At 53.8% G+C, this 19,317-nt stretch overlaps 4 protein-coding genes across 4 annotated transcripts; 2 read left to right on the top strand and 2 right to left on the bottom strand.

The window, feature by feature from the left end:
- Positions 1–307: 307 nt before the first annotated feature.
- SPE3 (putrescine aminopropyltransferase) lies at positions 308–2,528 on the bottom strand (the record flags this gene model as incomplete). The annotated part of the gene is made up of 4 exons (XM_053197619.2): positions 308–585; positions 1,000–1,530; positions 1,605–1,640; positions 2,498–2,528. The coding sequence occupies 4 exons, from the start codon at positions 2,526–2,528 to the stop codon at positions 308–310; spliced, it is 876 nt and encodes a 291-aa protein (XP_053044990.1).
- Positions 2,529–10,419: 7,891 nt separating this feature from the next.
- Positions 10,420–11,789, top strand: GNA2 (G-Protein alpha subunit; the record flags this gene model as incomplete). The annotated part of the gene is made up of 5 exons (XM_053197621.2): positions 10,420–10,537; positions 10,608–10,792; positions 10,917–11,074; positions 11,130–11,388; positions 11,445–11,789. The coding sequence occupies 5 exons, from the start codon at positions 10,420–10,422 to the stop codon at positions 11,787–11,789; spliced, it is 1,065 nt and encodes a 354-aa protein (XP_053044992.2).
- A 2,292-nt stretch (positions 11,790–14,081) lies between these two features.
- NIT3 (Omega-amidase nit3) lies at positions 14,082–15,068 on the top strand (the record flags this gene model as incomplete). The annotated part of the gene is made up of 1 exon (XM_053197622.2): positions 14,082–15,068. One exon carries the CDS (start codon positions 14,082–14,084, stop codon positions 15,066–15,068), a length of 987 nt encoding a protein of 328 aa, XP_053044993.2.
- Positions 15,069–15,853: 785 nt separating this feature from the next.
- Positions 15,854–19,283, bottom strand: N0V96_005223 (uncharacterized protein; the record flags this gene model as incomplete). The annotated part of the gene is made up of 6 exons (XM_065757337.1): positions 15,854–16,666; positions 17,451–17,486; positions 17,541–17,670; positions 17,740–18,864; positions 18,930–19,046; positions 19,105–19,283. 6 exons carry the CDS (start codon positions 19,281–19,283, stop codon positions 15,854–15,856), a joined length of 2,400 nt encoding a protein of 799 aa, XP_065614106.1.
- Between the last annotated feature and the right edge of the window lie 34 nt (positions 19,284–19,317).

Here is a 19,317-nt window from a genome sequence, read left to right as displayed (position 1 = left end):
GGAGTTGGCGACAACAGGCACCCGATGGAGGGAAACGGAGTTATCTCAACATAGAATCACTTGTGACATGGTCACAGGGCAGAACATATTTGACTCAACAAAATATATTGAGCAACGCTAGAGTCAACCTCTGCGTCTTACGACTAAAACTTTTTTATTTGGTCCCCTCCTTCTTTTTCATTCCCATGTATTGACAATCCTGACAAATTTCTCTCCATCCCAAGTCCCCCGCGCCCCCATGAGTTCATGAATCCATTTCCTTCTTGAAAACGTCGTGTCTTTGCGTTACATTCACACGCACACAAATTTACTCGAGAGCCTTCTTGGCAAAGTTGGGCAGGACGAACGAGGCCTTGTGGATGTCGGCGTTGTAGTACCTGCACAGCTTATCCTCCTCCTCGGCGGACCACTTGCGGAGGGGCTCCTTGACGTTGCGGCTGGCGTCCTTGGTGCAGACCATGAAGCCGATCTGGCCGCTGGGGTAGGTGGGGATGGTGGTGTAGGCGTACTCGGCGACGGGGAAGATCTCCTTGCAGTCCTTCTTGAGCTTGGAGATGAGGGGCATGTGGAGCCACTGGTTCTCGGCTGTTTGTATACTGTTAGCTAGTCCTGTTCTCTAAACGTTTGTTCAAGATTGTTTCAAACAGGAGCCAAGTCTTCAGACAGAGAGTCAGGCTGATAGAGTGCCATGACGGAAAAGGGGGGGGAGGAAGAAGAAGAAGAACAACAGCCTCGAGCATGCGCAACGCTTTGGAATGGTAGACAAAGGAGAGTTCAAAGCGTATCCAGGTTCACACAACCCAGTCTCACCGGCATGCCACTGGGCAATACACCGGTATCTCGTAGGGAGAATCGAGGACAGGCCCAAAGAAAGAAAAAGAAGCAGGCACCACGCCTAGGTAGCAGTGCCTGCAGTGCGTTTGTCTTTTCTTTTCTTTTAGAGACCCGAGACTTCCTTGATTCGCCTTCGATATTCCTGAACAAATGGGAACGTACAACCTTGGGTAGTGATGACACCGCCCTCCCTCAGGGCGTCGTGGAGGAGCTGGAAGTACGGCTTCTGGAAGAGGGACTCGGCGGGACCCTCAGGGTCGGAGGAGTCAGTGATGATGACGTCAAAGGTGTTCTTGTATTCCTCGAGGAACTTGAAGCCATCGCCGACGTGGGTCTTGGACTTGGGGTGGTCGAAGCCGACGGCCATGTTGGGGAGGTACTGCTTGGAGAGGCGGATGACGGCCTCGTCAATGTCGCAGAGGATGGCCTCCTCGACGCACTCGTGCTTGACGACCTCGCGGAGGACACCGCCGTCACCGCCGCCAATGACGAGGACCTTCTTGGGGTTGGGGTGGGAGTTCATGGCCAGGTGCGTAATCATCTCCTGGTAGGAGAACTCGTCACGCTCGGTGGCCTGGATGACGTTGTCCAGGACCAGGACCATGCCGTAGTCGGTGGACTCGAAAATGAGGACATCCTGGTACTGGGACTTCTCGTGGTGAATGACCTTCTTGACCTTGAGGGTCATGGCCTGGCCTATGGCAGGTTGTCAGCATGCCCGGCGTCTTCTCATTCTCACGATGCTTGAGTAGGTGGGGTGGGTGACTTACCGGGCCACATGTTGGAGATCTCACGGAACCAGCCATCTGTACATCAATCCATCAGTTTAGCGCGCGGTCTCGACTCGTTCATCTCATCTGTTTCCGAAAGAGGGTATCATCTTGTCGCATCCACTTTTGTCAGTCTGTCTGTGTGTCCTGTGTCATTGCCGATCCCGAAAAGTGCCGTGCCCGGAGCAGCCATAAGCCGGCATATTTGCAATGGACAAATGTCACCTCAGCAAGAGAGGTATGCCGTATTCGACAGACGATCTGCAAAACCAAGAGACGAGGTCTCCCAGTCTCTCCTGACGAATTGCTTAACCGAAAGTGGCATGAAGGATAGTGCGTGCGCGCTCAGACGGTGGAGGGAGCCAGGGCTGAAGGTCTTTTTGGGGGACCCGGAAGAGGACGGATAAGCCACCCGTCAATAGTCGCGGGAGGTTTCGTTGGCGATTGACCAGGTGCAGGCAGTCCGCACGGCACAAAGTCCGTCTGCCAATGAAGGGCTGTTCGGACGGACGATAGACATGGCTGCTCATGGGGCTCGCTCCCGGTTGCGATATTCTCCGTCTTCCGTTGCGTGGGCTCTTAGCGAACGAACCCCCCCCAAGGTCCCCAAGGGCCCAAGGTGACGACAGGCGGGGTGCTCAAGACATTTTTGTATGGCGGGGTATTCTGAGACGGGTGCGTACAGAAGCCGGAAGAGCCAGTGACGAGCATCCGCCAGCAGGACGGAGTAGTGAAGAGCAAAAACCCAATGCCGACGGTAGCAGACGGATTCCGGGCAGTCGTAGACAGAAGGACAGACAGACCGACAAACAAACACAAAACAACAGACAGATCTGTTTGAGAGAGGGAGGAAGGGATGGATGGATGGAAAGACGGGGGTGGACCGCACGAACCTTGGATGGTAGGATGGGCAATTTCGCTCATTTTGACGGTAGACGAGGGTTTGACAGGGCTACTGTGTAGATTGTATAGATATCGACAGGTCGGCAGAGGCACAAGCAATCGTGACAGATGATGCTGGCGCAGGCGCAGTAGTTGAGAAGGAAGGGGTGTTATATGACGAAGAAAAGCCAGGATGGAAAAGTGAGATTGTCTGATATCAAAATGTGCGTTGACGTCGTGGGGGGGGGAGAGAGAGAGAGAGGTGGGAGAGTAAGAGAGGTGTTGTGTGGTTGGCCAGCCGATTTGCGGTGTGCTGGGCCTGCAGAGAATCTGTACCAAGGTGCGCGCGCGCTCCCACGCTGTCAACAAGCACTGGTGCGGGCAAGGCGAGTGGACGCTGCAAGAAAATTTTTGTGGCTCCGGGGGTGGCCTCGTTTTGAAAATTCAGGGCCCAATTTTTCAGTGCACCACCTTGGCACCTATAGGCTATGAGTCTACGACGGTATACTCCGTAGGTGTTCGTAGACTGAGGTATCACGGACAACTCACAGTGAGGCCTATTGGCTCATTGGTTGAAGCCCACCAAATGGCACTTTCAATGGAGCATCGAGATTTCCTCAATCTCTCTCACCATCATCAGACGCACTTCGATCCGGTTCACGTCAGTGCGCCAGTCAGGTTCCTGACTCTGCCCATCCGTGTCTTAATACCAGCGCAATACATTTGTGACCTTGCTTTTAATTGCCCTGCCAGGCCGAGCACGTTCGTCGTATTAGAGGCCATCAATAATACACAGCAAGATTCATGGATCGATCCATCATCCGGGCGCACACAGATGCGTGTCCCCATGGCTCCGGGTTGAACGATTAGCAATCCGACATGATGGATTGACAGTTCAGAGATCCCCAAACCGTCTACCCCTTCCATCGCGAGCTGTCTCGCGAACACAACCTGTCAACCCCATGTGCCGGCCCAACTCTTACTGCCCAGTCGGTCCGGTGCACACCAACAACGACGCTTATCGCGAAGGGAGCACCCGTTGGCTGGTGCTGCCAACGACCTGCGTCATCGGCTTTGCGAACCACTGCCCAGAGCAAACAAGCCCTGAGGGAATTATCCGCTGTTGTATCCGTACGTAGTGTACTGCAGCCATGGAGAAGGAATGTGCGGCGTGCGACGTGCGACGTGCCTTTGCAGAAAACGTGGCGAGCTAGGATCAACAACCCAAAACCTCTTTGGCTGCGTCCCCTTTTTCTTCTCGGCTTGTTCTCCCTTCCTCTGCGTCCCTCGCTTGCTGCTTGCCGCTTTTCTCGATACTGAACGGGCTGTCAAATCCGAGAGTCCCACAGAGCTCGCCTCCCTGCTCCACTTGCTCACCGGCAATCAACGGCGTCCATGTCTCGCCCGGTTGTCGCCGGATCAAGACAGTAAAGATCATCTCTCCACTACCCGTCAGATGTGACAGCTTATTTGGTTTTGACAGCCCGCCGAAGGATAGACGAGACGACATGAAACGAAACTATCCTTTCGCAACTGGGTAGGTATCCGTATTTAACTTTCTAGGTAGGCAGGTAGTGTGAGTATCCGTACCTATCCGTAGCCTATAAAGTTAAGACATCATCAGCCTGATCCACGGGCCGTGCTTATTACTTGCAGACTGCGATGGACCTTACCCAGACCACCTCAAGTAAAACAAGAAGTCTTCGGACTTTGGTAATTGAGGCTGAAGACCTCGCCCACAGACGTTGCCCACAGCAGGCTAGGTCAGTTTGACGATCTGATAGCCACATACGCTGACTAAGCGGTTCGATTCTTCAGCGCCTGAGACAAGACTTGCGCGTGCCGGGCGAGAGTTGGCCGAGCCAGGCCACGGATCCGTCCGCCAATGTAAGGATTGAGGCCCGACATGGGCCCTTCCTTACCTAAGTCCATATGTACAAAGTACTCCGTACGGAGCACGCGTTTCCCGTCTCTTATTACCAATGCCATGGTTGTTTTCATGTTGCCAGCCGCCGTGGTTTACACCAGCTGCCGCGACCGAGCGATAGCTTCGCACTACGTCGAGGCCGAAGACTAGTAGCCTTCGGTTATGCAAGACATAGAAACCCACTGCCCACTGTCTCCAGCTGCATCGCGACTCTGCCTCTTTTTGTTTGTCCCTTGTCGTGAATGTGTCGTTTAGTACGGGTCCTGAGAAAAGGCACCCGGAAACTTTGCAACTGTGATACAGTGTGTTGCAGGTCAAATCGTCTCATCTCTTCTGTCGCAGCCGCCATCATCAAAGAACTTTCGTGCCAGAAAATAAGTGCCAGCTTGAACGTCTGACGTCTTAAGTGCAACACAATGTTCAGCCTCCATCGCCTCAGCTCCCTCAGTTTCCCCTACCCACCAGGAATGATGGTGAGAGCGATAGGCACTGTTGACGAGATGATCAGCAATTCCACCCCAAAACGTTGTCTACCATCACAGTCCTGAACTCATCGATGCTGCTTTCATCCCGCATAAACCGTGATCGCCTTTGGCAGGGCCAGCCCCGACACGAGACATGAAGAAAAAGACTCTTTCATAACATGCAACGTCTCTACCCAGAGCGGTGTCTGCAATGTCCAATCGAGTCCCATCATGGCTGATGCCATGCCATGCCATGCCAGACGCCTGTGCAGAAACCTTGAACCCAATTGGGAGAAACAAAACGCCTGGCGCAGGATGCTAGTCCATGCGGTGCAGCGCGTGACAGAGCTTCTCATTCCAAAGTTTACTTCAAAGTGTTTGAGTTCAATCTGCGGGCACTTCTGCCTCTCTTGGAGTCTTGTTGTACCTGTTGCTTCCATCTGGGGCCCTGGTCCTGTAAGACTAACCCATCTGGCGGTTTTCTGTCGTCCATCATACCACTCCTTCGGATCGCGGCTTGCTATTAGATGGATCTGAAAATTAGCTCCACCATCCTACATGCCATCTGCTCACTCGACTACTCTGCCTTGCCATCGTCTTTGTTGCCCTCTGAACCGTGGTATAATAGACGTCTTAGGGGTGGCCTGGCGGGGATTGGGCCGTTCAGTAACATCCATTCTGACCGCCCGCATCCGGCAGGGACTTCGTCGCCACGTGGTGAAAGACTCTCTCTCTCTCTTGAACAGGGCTGCTCGAGACGCCGAGACCGCCTCGGGCGATATCAAGAGTAATACGGGCTGATATCTTTGTTGTTGAAGGACTTGACAAGTTATGCTGGCTCTGGTAAAGCCTTGGCCGTTTCTTCGTCAGGGCAGAGAGCCTAGCTCTAGGGCCCAAGCAATCCTTGAGGGCTGCAATAAAATTTCCGGCGGCGAAGTACTCGATCTTGGTGCGGCTACCGCTGGATTGCGGCTCTGGCGCGGACAACAATCTTCTTGCAGTGCATCCGAGTCTGTTCTTGCTTCTGTCAAGTCTCCGAGAGACAAAATCTAAGACGTCCCGTCCGTTTGGTCCAAGATCTCAGTAAGGTCGATGCTCGCGCCGCGCCAGCTACATCTTGAAGGTATTACACAAAGCAGGCGCGGCTCAGGAAACGTGCGCTGATCTGGCTCATCGACGTTCAAGGATCCCCGTTAAAAAAAAGCCACGAGTTGTGCAATCCATCCACAAACGGCCCCCCTGTCGAACGAAACGAGCTGCTCCTCTCATCCTTGCAAGAGCCACGCCAGGAGGCCCGGGATCATGAAGAAGGATCCCGGCTCACTGGAGCATTCGTTTCTGCGGGACTCTTCCGTCGATGCTGCAGGTCTCCTTTAGCGACCCGCAACAACAGCGCTCATTTTCCTACTGGAGCCTGCAATGCTGATCTGAATTATTGTTGGGGAAAAGTCTAGCAGAATGCGACTCTGAGGCAAGACGACAGACTGCCAGAGTCGTGTTCTACTGGCGGCGTTGCAATTGCATGAATCAGGGGGTGACATGCCTCCACCCCAAGAGCGAACGCGTTCGGCCAGGGCCCCCGCTATTCGAAACGAAAGGCTAGCATCATGGTTGTGCCATGCATTGTAAGAAGCCTTGACTACAGAAAAACCACTGATATCGAAAGCAGAAGCATTGGCCAAAGCTCTTCGCGGATAGAATGTCGTCGTATGGCAGATGAAGAAAAGCCCGATACTCGGTGGCTGCGTGGCGAGCCACTAGGTATGGAAGCAACGAAAGAGGCGTCGTCGAGTGGGACGTGTTTCCGCAAGCAACGGGTAGCGATGACCTGCTGAAGGGCGAGGCGCGAGCTGGCTACGGCTGCGGGTGCGACGGCGGGTTCGCGCACGAGAAGGAGGCAACTCGAAAAGCTCGGGGCACGAGGCGTTTCCGGAGTAGGGGCCCGATTGGGGTTCTGTGGCAGCGATCTGGTGTCACGCAGGGGCCTGGAGGATAGTGGCTCTGTCTTTCCGTCTGTTGTGTGGAATGCCACGATGACGCTCCATACTGAGAACGGAGACTCAGCCAAATTGAAGGCTCGACTGGAGCCTTTGAATGATGCGCTGCCCAGGTGTTATTTGACAGCAGAGCCAACAGCAGCTGAGCCAATGATTGGTCCATGGCGTGAACGGGACGGCCGCGGATCTGTCGCAGTCCTATGTTGATTGAGGGCGGAGCCCGTTAATCTTTTGAGTTTGAAGCATATCGAACAAGTCTTTGAAGGTGGTGCAGGTATCCGTAGGTGAGGGCAGGATGAGACAGGCGACGACGTGGATTGGATTGGTGTTTTGGCAGCAGAGCAGACCGTTCGAGGTCGAGAGTTGTTTGAACCGACGCAGCCATGTCCCATTGTACTCTGACTCTGCGAGAGTTTATTGGCTTTCAGCTTGTTTGCTGTGACGGTTGGCTTCTCTCCTTGTGCATTAAGTCACAAGGCGTGGCAGTTTGCAGCTCCCAACCTGCAGTTCTGGGACACTCGGGCCCAATATTGTGCATGCGAAAGGGTGTGCGTCGAACCATGACAGAGGTTTTCTTCGGAAGCACGTCCAGACCGACAGCTGGGAAGGATTCAAGTGGCCGCTAGCACCTGGGGAGCTCAGCCAGACAGCTTAGGTTGAGGTTGCTGAGAGGTACTCGATATGTAGATGCATTCGTGGTGCCTTGAGGAACACGACATGGGTATCGAGAGGGTTGTGAGTGTCGCGTGCGAAGCACTGGGATATGCGGACGAAGTCGATCCTAAGTGAGGGTCAAAGAGAGGGCATTCGTAAGTGGTTCGGCTGGGCCCCGAGGAACCGTCCGGCTCCGAGAAGAAGAATTGGTTTCAACGAACCAGTGGATTGGTTGAGCGACGGATAAATGTCTGAGATGATGGCGGAATGAATATCTGACCAAAGAGGAAGAAGAGGTGTCAGAGGTGGTGAAGCCTGAAGGCGGCATCCGTAGCTTTGCACAGAGGAGAGGAGACGAGGATTGGCGCGCCTTGGTGCCTGTGTAAGGTAGTGTGTACGTACTAGAGCGACTGAACAGCGGACGGTGCGACTGAACAGCGGACGGTGCGACGGGGAACTGGAGGTGGCTTGCTTTCTAATGCAAGTGCAAGGAAGGCGCGGACAGACTTGAGAGTACCCCGGCACAAGTAGCTGCCAAGTCTCGCGAGATGCAATTCTGCGGCAAGACCGGGCCGGGATGACAGGACGAATCAGACCGACGATACATGCCAGGTACGTCAGGGTGTAGCCCCACTTGCATCCCGTCCTGCTCTTGCCTTAGGTAGGAGTCTAGAGCAAGGTACGTACTCGGGATATGCGAGTTGAGGCAGGTACTGCTGCCACCCCGGCCCAAAAGTTCCGCATGTTCCTGTTCCCGCTCTCCTGTTCAAGCCGCATTTCTTCTTCTTCTTTTTCCCCCCCCTTTCCAACGGATAAGCTATGCTGCAGCTCTAGCAAAGGTTGTTGGTTAGAATGGATTCGGTCATACGGATTCAGCGAGGTAGCATTTAAGGTGGTCGGACTGGCAGTTCACAGAGTCAGGGTCGTGATCGACGTCGTGGTGGTGGTGGGCGTTTATTGTGCGGCTATTTACCTTTGGTGCGCAGTAGTCCGGAGTCTGCTATGTACTGCGTAGTGTACACTATGTAAGGCAGGAACACGGGTACAGAAAATAATCATTCCATCTACACTACCTAAGATAATCCATGCACCCAAAGACACAGCAAAGTCACATCAACCCTGTTCTGTTTGCTTCCATTGCCCATGCCATTGCCAGGAGTCAAGCCCCAGGACAAGCATACCTATTACCCATACCATGCCTGGGGCCAGCACTTGCGTAACTCTCTTTCCCGTCTAATCAATGTACACTACGAAGCGAGGTACCTTTACCCTGCCTTACCACCTTGAGGTACCTTACATATCTAGCCGTCCTCGGTTCATACCTACTGTATCCGTACATACCTTGGCCACGGCAAGTGATGGAACGGGGCACGATGGTACCTTGTCAACGGAGACCATCGACGGAGGCAAGGATGGGGTAGGCACGGAGGGTGCGAAGTGTTGACAGCTAATGAAATTGAATCAGGTAATGAGTAAGGTGCTCACGGTGCCTTATGGATACTGAGGGCCAAGTGGTGAAGAGAGGAGCATGGAGCACGGAGCATACCGCAGTAGAGCCCCCCCCCCAGATGGATGAGCTGAGGTGAGGTGAGGTGACTGAGCAGGTCCCGACTCCCAGTAGCAGCAGTGGCAGTAATGAAGAGGGTGGTGGTTCATAGTTTACTCTTTGTGCGTGCGTTTTGGTACCAAGTATCTCCCGTATGGATACAGCAGTTTTGGCTTGTTCCTCTTCTTCTGCAGAACATCCCGTCTGTTTCCTCTACTTCGACACTTCTCTCTCTCTCTCTCTCTCTCTTCCTCCTCATTTTCCTTCCAATCTTCCTTTCCCGTTCCGTGCCCGTCCGCCGTCCTCCCCGATCCTTCTCCCAGCACTTGGCCACCCCCATCATATCAATCCCGCTTGGTCATCACCAACATAGCTTAACAGCTTCTGTGTGTCACGTCACGTCTCGTCTCGTCTGGCCTCAGCTTCTTGTCTGCTCCTCACATCATCGTCGCCCTTGTTCCTTTCTCCAATTCCTGCGCTAGCCCGTTAGTTCTCTCCCCTGACCCGCCATTGGCCTCGCTGGGCAGCAAAAACATCTGAGCAGGAGGATTAACATTAGCAACCCGCAGCCCACCGGGCGTCCGCTACGAACGCCCCCAAGAGTTTTAGCGGTTTTTGTTTTTCTCTAACCTGCCAGCGGGAACAAGAACAAAACCGACAAAAGCTTCCTCCGTCCACTCCCGCCCATCCCATTCTTCAAACCTGGACCTCCAAAAGGTGCACAGCCAGAGACAGGCACACCGCGAGCACCGCACCTCACCACACCGCACCGCACAATAGATACTTCATACAGGCAGGCATTGCATTTCGATTCTTCTACTCACGCCATCCGTCCTCGTCGTCGCTCCCGTCGCCTTGTTGTCTCGACTCGACTCGATTTCCAATTCCTCTTTCCCCCCATCCTCCCCGCCTTGCGCCTTGCGCTTCACCTGCGTCACGTTGAGATTACGATCCGAATCGACCCTTTCTCTTCCACCCCGGCCCGGTTAACCTCTCATCGCTCTCGTCTTCATCTCTTCGTCTGATCTTGCCGACCTTCAACGTCCTCGGACCATTGCGAGACCGTTCCCATCCCACCTGGACCTCGACGCGAATCCCCCCAAGAACCCTCCTCCCCGGAACTAGCTGCTCGCATTTCTTCTTCCACCTCGCTTTCGTCTTAGACCGTTGCCATCTCCACCGGTCCGCCTCATTGATTGCCTCTCGGTTTCTGCCCACGCCTTTTTTTATCGACTGAACGCGTTCCATTCTTTCTTTTTTCTTTTTTCTCCAACACTGGTTCAGCGTCACCGCGCCGGCTCGTCGTGCACCCAATTTATTCGGCGATAAACGTCCCTACGCCAATATGTGTTTCGGGGCCCGAACAAAAGATGACGGCGGTGGTGCTCGTTCGCGCGACCTCGACCGCATGATCCGACAAGATGAAAAGCGCCTATCGAAAGAAGTCAAGCTGTTGTTGCTGGGTATGTTGACGCGATCGCTAACTAGCATAATGCATCTGTTCGTGCGCTGACTTTGTTTTCACTTGAATAGGTGCCGGAGAATCTGGAAAATCCACTGTCTTGAAGCAGATGAAGTTGATCTACGCGCAAGGTTTCAGCAAGAACGAAAAGCTCGAATGGAAGCCCGTCGTATTCAACAACATTGTTCAATCATTCCGTTTGATCCAAGATGCCATGACCGAAATGGGAATCGAGTTTAGCAACCCCGAAAATGAGGCAAGCGACCCCTGATAAAGCTCCTGTTGACGCCAATTGCGTGCGACAACCTCGAGACATTCTGTCACTCCTGATGCGATGCAATAAACAGAACGGCCCGGCTAACACATGGTGTCTCTTACAGAAACACATGGCGCATATCCTGGTGGAACACGAGATCAACGCTCAAGACCCTCTTCCGCGCGACTACTTGCAACCCGTCAAAGAACTTTGGGTCGACGGTGGTGTCAAGCAGGCCATAGCAAAGGGCAATGAGTTCGCCCTTCACGACAACCTGGCATAGTAAGCATAGCGACGCATCATCTGCCCTTGCAGAGCCTATGGCTGACCGATATAGCTTCTGTGACGATTTGGACCGAATTTGGGATGCGAGCTACGAACCCACAGACCAAGATTTGTTGCGATCGAGACTGCGAACCACAGGAATCACCGAAACGGTCTTCGACCTCGGTCAGTTGACATACCGTATGTTCGACGTCGGTGGCCAACGTTCAGAGCGGAAGAAGTGGATTCACTGCTTCGAAAACGTCAATTGCTTGCTCTTCCTCGTCGCCATCAGCGGATACGATCAATGTTTGGTTGAGGACAAGGACGGCGTATGTGTGACCGAGTCTATCTTTTTCGTTTCCGGTTTAGCTGACCAACCCAACAGAACCAAATGAACGAAGCACTTATGCTCTGGGAGTCGATCGCAAACTCGCATTGGTTCACAAAGTCCGCCCTTATCCTCTTTCTGAACAAGATGGATCTCTTCAAGGAGAAACTGCCCAACAACCCAATCACGTCGCACGGTTTCACGGATTACCACGGCCCCGCCGAAGACTGGAAGTCTGCCAGCAAGTATTTCTTGGACAAGTTCCGCGCCCTCAACCGAAACACCGAGAAGGAGATCTACGGACATTTCACGAATGCCACCGATACGAACCTGCTCAAGATCACTATGGGCTCGGTCCAGGACATGATTATCCAGCGCAACCTCAAGCAGCTGATACTATAAGGCAGAGCCAGCGATATTGGGCCACCAGGTGGCCCCAGATCATCTTCAACCCCCCACCCCACGGCATGCATGAAACATGCCAACTCTAATCGATACCCGCGGTCTTTCCGGCTTCCCTAAACTCATCACGGCCCCGCCCGGCGGCGCTAGTCATCGTCAACGATTACCGCCTCTTTGTCGTATATTTGCGATTACACGCCTGGGCCTCCCGGTCGCGGTACATCAGCGAGTCCATTGCGGACGCCGGCCCCGATATGGATGTATATTACTCCACTTCCTTTGTGTCTAATTTCTCGTCATCTATTGTTCATATGCCGGCGTTGGTCTGAACAGAGAGTTTGGCAAAAAATTGTGGCTGGATCACTCGGCTATTTTTTTTTTGCATATTATTATTATCATCACACAGCGGTCGTTGGTACCGGGCAGCCGAGGCCAGTAGAAGAACAGTAAACAAACCACTGCGAGTGGTCCCAACTTGAAGCTTCAAAGTTGAGGCTTATGTGAAGAAAGGAAAGAAGGCGGAGCAGGTTGCGAAGGGTGGTTAGTATGAGACGAAACGGGAGCGTGTGGAGAGAGATGCCGAGCAGAATTGGATTCGCGTAACGATGGATTGATACCTAATCAAGTGTTTCAAAGCTGTGCCGCTCACAGTGGGGGTCAGGGGAAAAGACGTGTGTGTGTGTGTGTGGATTTATGCTGCGAGGCGGAAGCGCCACGGGCGACAGAGCAAGCATCTATCTCAATTTACAAGAGAAAAGGAAAAATCAGATAAAACATGTTAAAATCCGTCTGATGACCACCCAATGCTCATGCTCTAAACACGTAAAAGGATCTTGTTCGATGGAGTTTATTTTCGGTCGAGCCTCCAATGCCTAACACTCTTTGTATTGAAGAAACATCAGCCTCAATTTTAAGCTTTCATGTAGGAGTGGCATATCCGACCCCAGGGAATTGGATGGGATCAGACCTGACTGTAACGGTTAAGAATACTACCACACTACGTTGTCTTCTCATTGATACTTATGTCCAGGAGGATTGGTAGCTTGGACTTGTCATGATTTCTGAATGTGCAGTACCCCAAACAGAAAGCTTACAAAGGAAATGTTTCACGCGGGGGAAGGAAGAGCTGATTGACCGGACGAACGTCGAGACCAAGCCAGGCAGGCAGGTTGCCGAAAAGTTGTTGAGTGGATGGAAGAGAGAGATTGGGGCGGCAAGGGTGCGCGTCCGTTACACGTCGTCGGTGTTTCTGATTTTTTGTTTCTTCTTTGGCATTCACCTGCATGTGGCTATCTAAGCTGTCGCTTGGTGTCAGGCAATGGAGGCGGCGGCGGACGGTCAACGGTGGTTGTGAGGTTACCGATTGCCTGGGTTCCTTGTGCTGGTATGTAAATGGCCTGGAATGTAGTGTGTGGCACGGGAATCGCAACGAGTCTTTAGTTAGGTTCGATGCTGCTAGGTTTAGGTGGGTTCAGTTTGCATGCCACGGCAAGCTGTAGCCCGGTTCCCGTAGCGTACCTGAGAGATTCGGATCTTTACGGGGTTTGGAATGTTTGTCTTGGGTTGTTCCCTAGCCTACTACGTAGGTACATTCCTTGACCTGCTCGGCCCGGGTGAGTGTAGGCGTGAGGACGTTCGTCACCACGGGGGATGGGAGGCATGGCGATGGTGTCCATGTTTCCTGTGTTTTGGGGATAGAGAGATGGAGTTGGAGGATTGAAATTATTCAACCTGCTGAGGGCTGTCGTGCTTCAAGGTGGCAGGCGTACCTCGAATGTTCACATAGATCTTAAAAACGGCAATGGGAATTTGGAAGAGTTTAGCCGTGTGCTAAGTGCTTGGGATATTATAATCCTGTATGTATATAAAAACACGATGATAAGCAAGGATCCTTCTTGGTCACGGAGTAAGGAATGTCCAAGGAGAAAACAAAGTGATTAGCGGCGGTTTGACGCGGGGGAGCACAAAGGCCGATCGGAGCCGGGCCGAACCAATTCAATTTCCCGATAACGGATCGGACAATTCGGAGCCGGGGACGGCACTTCGCACTGTAGGAATGTGTCTCAGTTGTGTGCAGCAAACACAGTGCAAGATGCCGTCATTAGCCGAACCTCAGGGATGAGCTCCGACCGCGAAGCCCGTCACGGCAGCTACCCCGCCGTTATCGTTCCTCCCCCACCACCACCACCACCACCGCGCCGAACCAAACGTCACTCGCAAGTCGCAAGTCGCAGACCCCTCCTCCGCCCGCCGCTTCGGAAAGCACTCGATATCTTTCTCTCACAATATACAATGCGCCACGCCCTCCGCACCCTACGCACTCTAAGCTCAACAATCACCAACCCCCCAGCTCACCGCCTCGTCCCCTTTCAAAACTTCCGCAAGATGTCGTCCCTCCCGTCCCCGGTGCTCAAAAAGCCCGTCAAGCTAGCCTGCATCCAACTCGCCTCGGGCGCCGACAAGGCCGCCAACCTCGCCAACGCCCGCGCCAAGGTCCTCGAGGCCAGCGCCGCGGGTGCCAAAATCGTTGTCCTGCCCGAGTGCTTCAACTCGCCCTACGGATGCGACTATTTCCCCAAATACGCCGAGACGCTCCTGCCGTCCCCGCCGACAAGGGAGCAGAGCCCCAGCTTCCACGCGCTGGCGGCCATGGCGAGCGAGAGCGGGGCGTATCTCGTCGGTGGCTCCGTCCCGGAGCTGGACGCCGAGACGGGGAAATTTTATAATACGAGTTTGATCTTTTCGCCCGAAGGAAAGTTGTTGGCGACGCATCGCAAGGTGCATTTGTTCGATATCGATATCCCGGGCAAGATCACCTTCAAGGAGAGCGAGGTGTTGAGCCCAGGTGACCAGGTCACCGTCGTGGACCTCCCCGAGTACGGACGTATTTCCGTCGCGATTTGCTACGACGTGCGGTTCCCCGAGCTGGCGGCCATCGCCGCGCGCAGGGGCTGCTTCGCGCTCGTGTACCCGGGCGCGTTCAACCTCACGACGGGGCCGATGCACTGGCGGCTGCTGGGACAGGGGAGGGCGGTGGATAACCAGATTTACGTGGCCATGTGCAGCCCCGCGCGGGACATGGGTGCGACGTACCACGCTTGGGGACACTCGTTGATCATCGACCCGATGGCGAATGTGCTTGTTGAGGCGGAGGAAGGGGAGGGGACTGTTGCGTGGGAGTTGGAGGGTGAGAAGATTGAGGAGGCGAGGAGGAATATTCCTATTAATTCGCAGAGGAGGTTTGATGTGTATCCTGATGTTAGTCAGGGAAAGGTTTGAAGAAAGTGAGGATGGAATGGATGTTGATGTAAGAGAGTCCAAAAGAGATGAGGAAGTGTTTTTGTGAAGCTGGCGGAGCAGATGAGGTGCATATAGAAAGGGGTTCGAGGGGTGTCGGCTCCATGTATACCATTGTGGCGTAAACAAAAGATGGTTGGCTGGGAGGCAAGACGTCAGGTTAGGTATTACGTGCATCAATTATATCTGCCTTGAATTTCAAGAATGGTTCTTTGCGGAATTTTACAGTGATTGAGGAATTTCGTGGTAATTGGTCATTGGAAGCTTCATTTCATGTCAAGTCTCGGAAACTTCAGAGCTACCTATTGTCATCCAAGCAGGTGGCCATAATGAACTTCAGTCCTCGCTGCGGAACAGCCACAGTATGGGCCTATCTGTCACAGTTCGAAACATGAACAATACTCATACGGTCAGCAATTCTGTCTATTGTATTTGTTCAAGAGACGGGAATGGAGTGAACTATAAGAATCGTACACCACCAATGCTGGGATCCCAAAGCAAACGACACCGTGCATCGAGTTTGGCTTCCCTGAATGATCGACGTCATCTGGTCTTTAAGTGTGTGGGGCTAGTTCACGTCAACTAAATAGTAGTCCTCATGAAAGACCAGAAAGAATGCCTTTTCTGCCGTCTTGGTTGAGTAGTAGTCATTCTGATAGCCCATTTGTAGCCGCTGAAGTGTGTACATCTTCCCATGATCAGTACTCCAGAGGAAGCCATACACTATGCACCACCATTATAAGAGATTCCAAGAGAAACATACATCTTCATCTCTTCAAAGCCGTCTGGACCCTAGTCTTACACTCATAACACAAACTCGCCCCATTCACCCTCGCAATCGCCGCCTCGTGCGGCATCAGCGTGGCCATCTTGGCCTGGAACGCAATCGACGCCGCAACCACAAACTCGCTCGGCAACTGGCCCGCAAGCCTCTCCCACGAAGCCGGCGAACAGTTCTGCACAAACAGATCCCGCAACCTCTCCATCAACCCTTCGACGTCGTCGTCCCTCCGCCGGTGAAGGCTCGCCAGCGCGACGTAGCCGTTGGCGAAGTTGAAGACCCACCACTCGGCGCCGTGCTGCTGCTGCTGTGCGTCCCCGCCGCCACCGAGCTTCGTGGCCCCGACGTCGAGCGTCTCCCGAATGGCGGTGGATACTTTGCCCAGAAGCAGGTCGTCGTGGAAGCGGTCGCAGAGGGACCACATGTCGACGAGCTCCGTCAGGTCGTGCGGGGTGTGCATGTCGCAGGGTTTCAGGGAGAAGGGGGACACCTCGTAGTAGACGGCGTCCTCGCCCGGGTGGTCCGCCGCGTTGCGGCGGCAGCGTTTGACGCGTTGAGCTGTGAGGCGGGTGAAGTAGCATAGTTTCACGTAGGTGCCTAGGGTTAGCGGGCTGATGCTGACGTTGGCTTCGCCGTCGTCTGAGCCTGCATCGCCGTCGGTGTCGTTGAGGTCGATTGTGTTTGTGTGGGACTCGGCGAAGGGCCCGTCGAGGCAGCGTTGAAAGTACTTTGATGACTCGACTAGGAGGGACTTGTGGATTGCGAAGGATTGGTCTGAGGTCTTGAGCCAGATTATGGTCTGGGGTTGTCTTGGTCACGGGTCAGTGAGATTTATTATGAGAAGAAGATGTGAGTTTTGCGATTGAGATTTTGAGCACTGATTCAAAGTCCAATGAGAATGCTGAAAAAAGCCGGACGGAAATCGTGGACGCAGGGAACGGGTTTTGTTTGAGAAAAACAGAAACATGGCATGAAGTCCAAGAGTGCCTCAACTTCTCTTCTATCACGAACGCTCAAGACGAGATGATGCTATGGCTTCACTCGCAACAACTCAACAGCACAAACATAATTGTAACTGGATTTCAGGTCCAATCATTATTCAGGTCATTAACTCACCTTAAGAGAGAACCCGCATCGCTCAATTCATCAGGTCTTGGCGCTCCTCGGTCAAGTGTGGTGTTCATGGTGTTCATGGTGTTCCTGTTTCTGCAGGTACATCTACTAATCTGAGATCAGAATACGAATAGGAGAGTGGGAGAAAGAAGGAGCAAAAAAGCCAATTCAAAGTGACGGACATTGCACGGTCGACCCCGCGCGGGATACGGCCTCGGTAAGAGAGCTTGTTCAACTCATCTGATGTTTGGGACCCAATCGGGTGGGTTATCTTGACTCGATCATGCGCGGGTGAAGGGATGATATTTCAGCTACATTACATTTCCATCGACGGGGATCTCTCGCTCTACAGCTGGATTGCAGCTTTTCATCAAGCACACTATATTCTGACGTCACAGTCATACGGTTCTTCGGCAACCTTACACCGTGATCTGTCTTCACCTTATCTACAAACAGCTGTCTCCAGTCACAGTCTGGTTTGCGTATAGAGCTTTGATGCTCAGAGGCTGTGTTCTTCGTTAGCCGATGCATTCAGTTTATCTGGCAATTGATATACTTACGTTCGCGAAGAAGCCCTGGGGATCGTACTTGGACTTGATTTGAGACAGCTTTGCGACGTTGCCGCCATAGTACGAATCAAGCGTAGGAGTAGAAATCGTGTCGTCCATGTAGCCCGAGTAGCTTGCCATTCTGTTATTACTCTCGTTAGTCACTCAGTGCTCATTTGGCGCAAAACACCACAAGAACGAAATAGCTCACCCAACAAGCGGACGCAGGTAGTCCTCCAGGCTCTTGAACCACTTCACATAGCCAGCATGGACCTTCTCATCCGCGGAGCTGGACACAATGAACTCCATGTGCGAATACGCCTGCTCGCGCCACGCAAACGCCGCATCGCCCGCGACCGAAATGTTCCACGCGTGCCACTCAATCCATCCCTGCGCCGCATCGTCGAGCTCGTCGATCCGCGAGATGGCGTTCCTCATCGTCTCGTCTGTGAGCAGCTTATCCTTTTGGACCATGAAGGATTTCGACAGGCGGATGAAGCGCGCCCAGGGCTGTGCGGGAGGTAGCTCGGGCGCCTTTGTCGTCTCGTTGTAGGTGAAGTTTGCGTACCCGGGGATCTGAATAAACGGCTGCTGGATCGTGTTGACGACAAACGGCGCGACTTGCGCGACGGCCTCGTCGGCGCCGCACTCGTTGACGCCGTAGCCGAAGAGGCGGGCGTTGATGGTGTTGCACCCGCCTGAGATGTAGGCCGCCGGTTTGCCAATGGCAAGGAGGCCGGAGGCGTTCACCATGCCCTGCAGCTTGTCGAGCGTGCAGCCGTAGCACCACCCAATCACGTCGGTCCGGTTCTTGTACAAGTTCACCTGCGAGCTGAGGGCGGCATCCGCGCGGGGCGCCCACTCGTGGAACGTCTTTGCAATATCAAACCGCGTGTCGGAGCCGTTCCACTGCAGGTACACCATGGCGGACCGGGGGAACTCGTACATGCGCAGCGTCCACTCGATGACGATGCCGTAGGACCCGCCGCCGCCGCCGCGGATGGCGAAGAAGAGGTCGGCATTCTCGTCGCGGGAGGCCGTCACGACGCAGCCGTCCGCGGTGACTACCTTTGCGGACTCGACGTTGTCGACGCCGAGGCCGTTTTGGCGCATCTGCATGTTGAAGCCACCAGCGGAGAGGAAGCCCGAGATACCGACGGTGGGGCAGATGCCGCCTGTCCAGTCGAGGCCTTGCTGCCCGAGGGCCGTGTACAGGGCGCCGAAGCGGATGCCGGCGCCGACGGTGGCGGTCTTTTTGTCTGCTGCGATGTTGACGTAGTCGATGTGGGTGATGTCGATAACGAGAGCGTCTTGGAGGGCGGAGTATCCGAGGAAGCTGTGTAAAGTGAGTTACTTTGATACCGCCAGGGGTAGATTTGGAGATGTCCAGGAACTGCTTACTGGTGACCACCGGTTCTGGGGACCGCTTTGATGCCACTCGTCTTTGCGCATTGTATCAAGGGTGCAACTTCATATGGCTTTTCCGCATACGCAATCAACACTGGCATCTGTGTAAACCTGTTGACGATGTGGTGAGCACTTTGTCCTGAATATGGAAGCAGTCTGCCGTTCTCACTGGATGGCCTCTCCAATCCTCGCATCGTGGTATGTAGGATCAGTCGGTGTCACGATGCGCAGGGCTGCGTTCCCTCCAAAAACCTCCTCCACACATGATTTGAGGGCATCTCTTTTGATGCGGGGTGCGGCGAGGACTGCCTGCGCAGAAAGCGCAGCGAGGAGAAGTGGCAGCTGCATGGCGGGGAGCTATGGCGGATTGGCTGATTCGTCG

Source organism: Colletotrichum fioriniae (genome assembly GCF_027942845.1).
Source record: "Colletotrichum fioriniae strain IMI 355084 chromosome Unknown scaffold_5, whole genome shotgun sequence".
Taxonomy (NCBI): domain Eukaryota; kingdom Fungi; phylum Ascomycota; class Sordariomycetes; order Glomerellales; family Glomerellaceae; genus Colletotrichum; species Colletotrichum fioriniae.
The sequence above is the reverse complement of the archived record's forward strand: the minus strand, read 5'-3'. Positions and strand labels throughout refer to the sequence as shown.